This window comes from Mus caroli, chromosome 1 (assembly GCF_900094665.2).
Source record: "Mus caroli chromosome 1, CAROLI_EIJ_v1.1, whole genome shotgun sequence".
In the NCBI taxonomy this organism is placed as follows: domain Eukaryota; kingdom Metazoa; phylum Chordata; class Mammalia; order Rodentia; family Muridae; genus Mus; species Mus caroli.
The window spans coordinates 35,448,462-35,457,584 of NC_034570.1; the positions used below are offsets into that span (position 1 = coordinate 35,448,462).

At 41.7% G+C, this 9,123-nt stretch overlaps 1 protein-coding gene across 1 annotated transcript in view; it reads left to right on the forward strand.

The window, feature by feature from the left end:
- Positions 1 to 8,048, forward strand: part of Tmem182 (transmembrane protein 182) — a 49,796-nt gene extending 41,748 nt beyond the window's left edge. The window contains exon 5 of the mRNA XM_021175170.2: positions 5,957 to 8,048. Coding sequence (XP_021030829.1) covers positions 5,957 to 6,177 — 221 coding nt within the window. The 3' untranslated portion in view covers positions 6,178 to 8,048. The remainder of the gene's footprint in view (positions 1 to 5,956) is intronic.
- Positions 8,049 to 9,123: the final 1,075 nt, after the last annotated feature.

Below are 9,123 nucleotides of genomic sequence, written 5' to 3' on the forward strand. Positions count from 1 at the left end.
GAGAGAGGGAGAGAGGGAGAGAGAGGGAGAGAGGGAGAGAGGGAGAGAGGGAGAGCAAAATGGAAGTAGGAGAGATGTTTTACTTTCTAATCCCATTCTTAGTGACACTCCTCCTCCAACAAAATCAGACTTTCTAAACCTCCCCTCAAATGCCACCAACAGGGACCAAGTATTCAAATGCCTGTTCCTATGAGGAACATTCTCTTTCAGTTCACCACACATACACATACTGTTAGATGCAAGCATAGATCTTTGACAATTTGCCTTCTTTAAAAGAAAAAAAGCCTTCATTTCTTTGCCTCAATTTCCTGCATACAAATGTGCACCTAAATCTTTTTTTCTAGTACTTTGAGAGGTTTTATAGTAAATCCTTCTTCTGCTGTTGTTTATGTGTATGTGTGACACAGGGCTGGCTTCCTTGTTATGTGGAGAATACCTTGGCCTTGAGGCCTTGGGGGAGTTCACAGGATACTTATTCTCTCTCTGATTGTCCCCAACATCGATGACTATGCTCAATGTCCATCTGTAACTGAATGTTACTCCTCTTGTTTCTAGGAAGTGGGGGAACAGGCTTTCAAACTGTGTTTAGGCATATAAAAAATAACTTTGTGAGATGATTCATTGAAAATGTATAGGTTAACTTCCACTTGTACGTGTTGTCTATGAGAGTCTCCATGTACCTTTCGGGTCACTAAATTCCTAATTCATTTTTCAGCATGACCATAAATACTAATGGTCTTTGAGACTATTCTTTGATTTTCTTTTCTTTAGTGAGCTATTTAATAATTTTTAAAATTAGACTCCAGAAAACAGGCATCATAAAATTTAATTGCAAATAAATTTGGGCTTTTGAAATATATTTAATATGAATGCAATTAATAACAACTTTATTTTAAAACAATGGTTGCCTAATCTCAGCACTGATTTCTGTTCTTCTAAAGTCAGTGTGGCAGGGGGGGTTTGAAAGGTAGCTCCTTTGTCACCCTTTGTCACCCTAGCCTATTAGTGCTCACATTCTGTAACAAAGTCCTAGACTGTAAAGAGAAAATAGAGAGTTCATGTAAACAGTGCTGTCACATGGACAGACTCCATCTGCCAACTCACTGTGTGATTGCTTATGAGGAGTCACAATGTCCTACCAAAGGGACAAGGGACAGGGACATTTTTCCTATGGATACATGTGCTGCCTTCCTTGCTCTCCACCATGTTCCTCCCAGCACATGTGTGACCACAGGTATGTGTCCCTCTCTTACCTCAACGTCATTTTTATTATTACTATTATTACTATTATTATTATTATTTGGTTTGGGACTGTCTTCAACTTTACACCAAAGATGCAAGTGCTTTCATCCATCTTCCTCCATTATCCTTTCTGTAACCATTCTATTAATTTCTTTTATAACAAAGGATTCGACCCTGGATTATAGATCATGTTTACTTGTGCCACACAAGTCTCCATCAAACCAGATTTACTTCTGCTTTGACTTTCAGGAATTTGGAATTTTTGAAGAGCACAGGCTTAAGGGTTCTTGAAATGGTGTTGGATTTGGGTATAATGCCTTTCAGGGCTGGATTAGGCTCTGCATTTTGCTGTAGCACCTGCTCCATTCAGTGCCATCACCTCCCAGCCTCATCACTGTGACATAGTTAATACTGGTGATGCTTACTGTGATTACTTTGAAAATCATGCCACTTGACAGGTTTCTTCAGGAAAAGTTATCCTTTAGTGTGTGGAAGGTCTGAGTCTGTGGAGGCACATTTGTTACATTGTTTCATCACATGCATTGCCACATTGTTTCATCATGCTCAGTGCCACACTGTTTCTCTGCTCTGGTTACATTGTTTGATCTCACTCATGTGAGATTGTGACATTGTTTCACTGTACTCATTGTTACATTGTTTCATTATCTAGGTTTCTCATTTCTATCACCTACTATCTGCTACTGTGAATTTGCTCTAACATGAGAGGGACCATCCTTGGTTTGTTTTCTTTTCAAATTTTTAGTAGTGAGATATGTAGCTCCATTTCAAACCGATGATTTGTTTGATTAGTCTAGCTACATGTAACAGCTACCTCATTCCCTTCTTGCTCACAGACTTGTACAGGTTCTCCTGATTAAATCTTACAGCAGTAGTCGTTGAAATAGTTCACCTCCACCTCCCACCCCTACTTATCATCTATAATTTAATTGGTAGTGAGGTACTGACTGTTTTGCCCCATGGGTAAGATAGAATCACAAACTGATTTCATATATATTAAATGGACTGTGTTCATTTGTGTCAATTAAAGAACAGATTAAAAATTAAATAAATGAGCATTTTTAGTGCTCTCATAATGCAATTCTTCTCCAAATAGCAGCATTGTTTAAGTACAAGTTATTTCTTATTAATAATCATCTTCATTATTGCCCGCTATGTGCTTTTTAACATTCCAAATCCAATCACGGCTTTTGAAAAGATGCATACAGGTGACTGATTCTTCACAGAGGCAATTTAAATTTTTAGTAAGAATATCTGAAAAGATGGTGCTTTTGTGATGGAAGGGAGATCAACACCATAGCAACAAATAACATGAAGAGCTGTCCAGTGTTTGCAGGAGCCAAAGGGTGTTGTGCAAGTGCCCAAACCTTTCTGCTAACAGATACTACTGTGCCTGCAGTTGCTGTAAAATGGAGTCTCTGTTAGACCCCTGGCATAGTCACTACATGACTCATGTTACAGCCACATTTTGGCCAACATCTCAAGTAAGGCCTTGTTGAAAGTTTGCTCTCCACGTTTGTTACATAGGTGTGAGGAGGCCTAGGTCTAAACCATGTATGTTCTTTGGTTGGTGGTTCAGACTCTAAGAGTCACATGGGACCAGGTGAGTTGACTCTGTTGGTCCTCTTGTGTGGTTTCTATCCCCTACAGGGCTGTAATCCTTCCTCCCATTCTTCCATAAGAGTCCCCAAGCTCCATCCACTGTTTGGCTGTGGGTGTCTGTATTTGTCTGCATCAGCTGCTGGGTGGAGCCTCTCAGAGGACAACACACTCCTTTCTGCAAGCACAGCAGAGTATCACTGATTGTTCTTCATGTGGGTTTCCAATAACTGGATTGGGAGCTACCCCAAAAGCTACTGCTTGTATATGAGATATGGTCTTCTTAGCTGGGCTGCCTTGTCTGGCTTCAATGGGAGAGGATGCACAGTGCCTGGGTGGTAGGATACCCGGGGCAAGGGGGTCTCACTTGCTCAGAGGAGAAGGAATGGGGTGGGGGAAAGGATTGTGGGAGGGGTTGACTGGGGGAGCAGTGAGCAGGATATAAAGTGAATAAGTAAGAAGTTTGCTCTCTAGCTACATCTCTGCTGTTTCTCAGATACAGTTGTTACTCAGTGGTGGTTGCTCCATCCTGTGGGTCAGCATATGCACTTACAATATCAATCACAGCTTGAAGAGCATACCTTCTTAGGGAGACATCTTGGTTAATACCACATTGATCTGTAGCTGGAATGGTCATTATGAGAAGGTGTAAGCTCAAATACAGGCACATCTCCGCAGAGTTACAAACCTTTCTTTTGTATTGAATCCTCAAGCTTCTTTCTGGTGGTGCCTCACCCCTTGGCGTAGTAAGACAACCAAGAATGTGCTGAGCAAGCTGGATGGAGAAAGCCATTCTCTTCCATTGACATGCTGTCACTTCTGCGTTAGCAATGGAAACACAGTTAGCTTTCAGATACATAGCAACCAAAATATGAACATTTTGTACTTGTTACCATTTGGAGATGAAGTCATCTCCAATGGATACATGTTAAAGGCTTGGACGCCAATCTGTGGCTCTATTGTGGTAGAACCTTTTGGAGACAGGGTTCAGTGGAAGAGAGGTAGGTCATTAAGGACATGCTCTTGAAGGGATGTTGGAACCCTGGCCTCTTAGTGCTTTATTGCTCTTCTTAAATAAACAGTGTCAGCAGCCCAATGCTTCCACTATGATGTTTTAATTTGTGATAGGCCCTAGAGCCACAGGGACAAGATGCCACCAGAACAAGTCTCTGAAACTGTGAGTCAAAATAAGCAATTTCTTATGACATCATGGCATCAGGAGCCAATGATGAGCTACTGTCTGGTAATTGCAGTAGCAGCCACATCTGATGAGTATGCCCCCAAACCTGCTCTCAAATGTCACTGGCTTCTGTCCTGTCAATGGCTGGGCTCAAGGTCTCATCAAGGTGATATGCTCTCCATCCTCAGTATGCTAACAGTGATGGATTATGTGGAGGTGTTGATACACTGTGTGATGGTGCCTCTTCCCTCTGCCTCTTTGTGTACACTCTCACTCTCTCCTTCCTCTCCCTGTCTCTATCCTCTCCCTCTCTTCTACCTCTCAACCTTCTTCCCCTCTTTTCTTCCTCTCCTCTTCTTCTTCCTCTCCCTCTCTGCTTCCTCTCCTTCTCTACTTCCTCCCCTTCTCTGCTTCCTCTCCCTTTCTCCTTCCTCTCCTCCCTTTCCGACTTTCTTTCTTCTTTTCACCCCATAATGTCTTCTTTTCCTGCCTGTTCCTTCTTTCTTCCCTCTTATCTCCCTCTCTTATTCTGTTCTCTTTATTTCTGCCATCTCCTTCCTTTTCCTTCCTGTCTTCTCTTCTTCCATCCTCCTCTTCCTCTGTCTTTTTTTTCTTCCCTCCATTTCATATTTTCTCTTTTTCCTCTTACCCCTCTCCTCTCTCCCTCCCTCCTTCTTTTTCTTTTCCTTTCCCCTCCCTTCTTCTTCTTCCCACTTCCTTTCATTTACATAAAGCCTGTGATCTCAAATTCAAGGGTTTATTTTTCTCAAGCTCTTCTGCCATATTCTTTCTTGGTTCTTTCAAGACAATGATTTTATCTGACATGTACCTTTAATGGATATAGATACATATTACTCAATATATTTAGTATTTAATGTATAGTATCATGAGTGGACAGGTGAGGGGTTGCTAGAGAGATGTCTCAGGGGTTCAGAGCACTGGCTGCTCTTTTTGATTCCCAGAACTGACCTGTCTGTAGCTCCAGTCCTAGGGGATTAAACCCTCTTCTGGCCTCCTCTGGCACTCAGTGTATACACATGGTACATAGTTTACATAGGCAGGCAGAACACCTATACACATAAAATAAAAATGGAAGTTAAAATATTCAACATTTGTTTGCCATTGCAGATTTTGAACATGCAAGTGGTCGTGTACAAAATATGTGGTGCTCATGTAGACATTGGTTTCATGGCTGTATTTGGCTGCAGCTATATAGAGTTAGGTGGTATTGCAAGAGTTTCAACAACCTGGGCTGAAAACTGCTAGTTGTGTCTGTACACACTTAATGCTGTGGGACTGATGGTACAAATTCCACTGATCCCCTGCATTTTTTGAAAGAAGTAATAATGGACTACACTGCTTTCTTCAAACCTTGCATCAGTTAAAGTGTACACATGTCAATATAAATATTCATAGACTCGGCACAGTACCTGGCAAACAGTTAGCAACCGATAAGTACATATCAACTATGGTTGTTGTCTCTCATGCTGATACAGCAGTCCACAGAATGCTTTAAAATATGAAAATCAACATCATGTCTACTTTGCCCAGTGGTTCGCAGCTTTCCTAATGCTGCAACCCCTCAATACAATACCCCCCCCCATGTTGTGGTGACCCCAACTCTAAAATTATTTCATCACTAATTCACAACTGTAATTTTGCTACCGTTATGAATTATGATGTAAATACCTGTTTTCTGATGATCTTAGGTGAGTCCTGTTGAAAGGTCATTTGAAGCCCCAAAGAGGTCACTACCCACAGGTTGAGAACTGTTGATTTAGCTGATAAAGAATAGCACAGACAGTGTCTGATTTAGCTCAGAATGGAGGTTACACTTAAACAAATGAATACTTTAGGGTAGTTTGGGAGAAGGGTGTGATACCTCCAGAAAAGCTAATGGTCTTCTCCTCTCCTCAGGTGTCCTGTTTTCCCTGGTGGTGATACTGTATGTCATCTGGGTCCAGGCAGTGGCTGACATGGAAAGCTACAGAGCCTTGAGGATGAGAGACTGCTGGGAATTCACCCCTTCCATCCTATATGGCTGGTCGTTTTTTCTGGCCCCCGCTGGCATATTCTTCTCTCTGCTCGCTGGGCTGCTCTTTCTAGTTGTTGGACGGCATATCCAGATACATCACTAACTTTTGCCTCCAGAGTTTTCAGGAGAGATTTCGAAGCACCACACTCCCCCTGTCTGTTTTGTGTTAGCAATGGTATTGGCATAAAATTAGTGGATGTACATTGGAGTTATTTCTTAATGAGTCATTTAATTGTGATTTCTCCTCACAAAGGAGATCTTTTGACTTCTCAAAAACCCAAAGCTGTCTGGGCTGGCAATGAACTAGTTCTCCAGGGAGCAGGTAGTGGATCTATCGTACAGTTTGAAGTAAACGCAGGGTGCTTATGTGATCGCCCACAGCAAACCAAGCCTGTGTTGATTGTCTCCTCAACATTCACTTCTGCTTCTTTTTAAAACAGGGAGAATAATTAATGGAAAACAAATGCCTGACAGCTGGCTTTGTTTCTTCTCCACCTACATGCCCACACATAGCCAGACACTCATCCCCCTGACTTCTGTGAGCCAATGATTCACTAATTTAAAAATAGATAGCAGTTGTTCTTGTTATTGGAGCTCTGAACTCCTGAGTTCAAAAGGGCCATGACAACAATACCAAATGTGGTTACTCTAATGTATTACCAACTGCATCATCTGAGATTTTTCTTGGTGATGTATGCTAACAGAAACCTAACACTGTTGGAACTCAGGAAATCCACACAGCAAAGTGCATATAATGCAGATTAGAACTGTGTGAAGTTAAAGGGGGGAACCCCTGAATTGTAATAAGGTTTAAAATTTGTAAAAGCCAACAGCCTCAGCTTAGCACATAATTCCATTTGATATTTTAAAATTCCCATTTAAAACTTAAATTGCTAAGATGTTCAGCACATTTAAATTTATTGAGAGAACGTGCTTTTAATATTGTCCGGCTCTAACGTTTCCAGATACTTCCATGTGAGGATTATAATAGCCTTGCTTTATGAAGACCATGGCAAATTAACTCCCACCCCACACGTTTTACAGGATCTAGTTCTTCTGGTCATTTGATTGCATATTATCCCTCAATTTCATCCTCTTTGGCTTACATGCCAGAACTCTGACAGACCCACCATCTCCCTAACCTCCTGCAAGAAAAGGTTTTGTGGGGAAATATAATTCTTTATCATTCACTAGCACAGGCATTTTGCATATCGAAAAGGATCATTTGCCAGGACTCTTGATTGAAATCAAGGCCAGATCCAAAAGGCTCCCCTCTACTGGTACTTGCATTCTGGAAGTTTCCATCAAGGAAGGGTTTGGTGTCTGTGAGGCACTGAGAAACACACAGCACTCAGGCTTTGTTGGGGACCCCACAATGCATTCTGCAGTTGTAGCAAGAAGGAAAGATAGCACTGAGGTAGGGGGATGACCACCTGGAAGGTGCTCTGGGAAGGCTGGGTTAGCTCTTCTTATAGGTATAGTGATGATGCTGCCTCAGCCCTCCCTACAGCATGCTTTATACACAGAGGGAGACTTGGAAAGGTAGCAGGAGCCTGAGCTACCTACTAAACCATGAGGGCGTTTTAATGACCAGGCTTGCCTGAAATAGTACCAGCTGTTTGTAACACTCCAGGGGGTTAGCTCAACTCACAATCACAAACCATTTCAAGGACATTGATATATCTTTGTGTTACTTTCACAATGTCATCTTCTGTTTCCTTTTGATATTGGCTCATTTGCTTTTTTGGCTTTCTTTGGCTTGATTCTGTTATGCATATAGCCTGTGATATTAAGCGGTGGCATGCCATTATGTTTTCCAGACAACGCTTAGATGTGTCTGGTTAGTTTGTGTCATCTGAACGTGCAATTCTTTTTTTGTAGATCTTTGGGATGGAACCCTTTTCAGGACTGTATGCCATTTAAATTTCTCATGCAAGCTGTTTCTAGTAAAAGTTTGAATATTTATAAATTTCAGATGGTTGCCCTTATTTTTCATTCTCTTATGTGGCTACTGTGTGTTTATCACAAGTCGATTGGCCAGATAGCTGACGGACATGGCAACTTATACAGAGCCACACGTTCAAAGTCTCTCTGGGTTGTCACGTGACACTCACACTGATGCTAAGTACAGTTCTCAACTGCTTATGAAGTGGATGGAGTGTGGGTGAGTTGTGTTTGCTGGGCTGATTGATATATAAACTGTTGCTTGGTAATGAATGCAGGAGCTTCATGTCTGAGGGGTGCTGCTTTCCAATTGTCCAAGCTGTGTTTATTTCTGTTTGGGGTACACAGGCTTATCTTGGAAGTAGTCAAGGGGAAGGTTAAATTTTCTTTGAGTATTGATTTTGTACTCTAACTTTTCCATTTAACAAACAGGATAGCTCTTCAGCAATGCAATTAAAAGGAGTGAGTAAGGAAGGTGGTGAGGGATGGCTTCCAGTTTTGAAAGCTGTGATATCTCTGTGCATTGGGCTTTCTCACTAGGCTTAGGTCAGAGAGTGGCAGATGACACACAAGTTAAAGCCAGCTGGAGAGACTACACAGAGCAACTTAATGATAGGGTTTGACTTAGGTTTGATGGAAGGGGTGTCTGAAATAACAGACTACGTGGTGTGCTCTCTGTGGCCATCTTTACCAGGAATCTGTGAAATGCTGTGTTGAATTTGAAGGTTAAATTCATCTGTGAGGGAATAGAGTAGAGCAAAAAGCACCATTTGGTAATTATTATTAAAATGTACATGTAAGGATGTGTGTGTGTGTGTGTGTGTATGTATGTATGTGTGTGTGTGTGAAAGAGAGAGAGAGACAGAGACAGAGAGGGAGACAGAGAGGGAGAAACAGAGAGAGGAAGAGAAACAGACAGAGTGTTGTAATTATAGGCATGCGCAGAAAGGTACACCGATAGGTGTAGTTAGTGCATGAGAGCCAGACAAGCTTTACAGGTTGTTTTCTGTGGAGAACAGTGACATCATCAGGTCTGGATGACACCTAAATAGTGTCACTCAGTGGATGATGATTTATTCAACTCAGCCATAATGTGATTTGTATT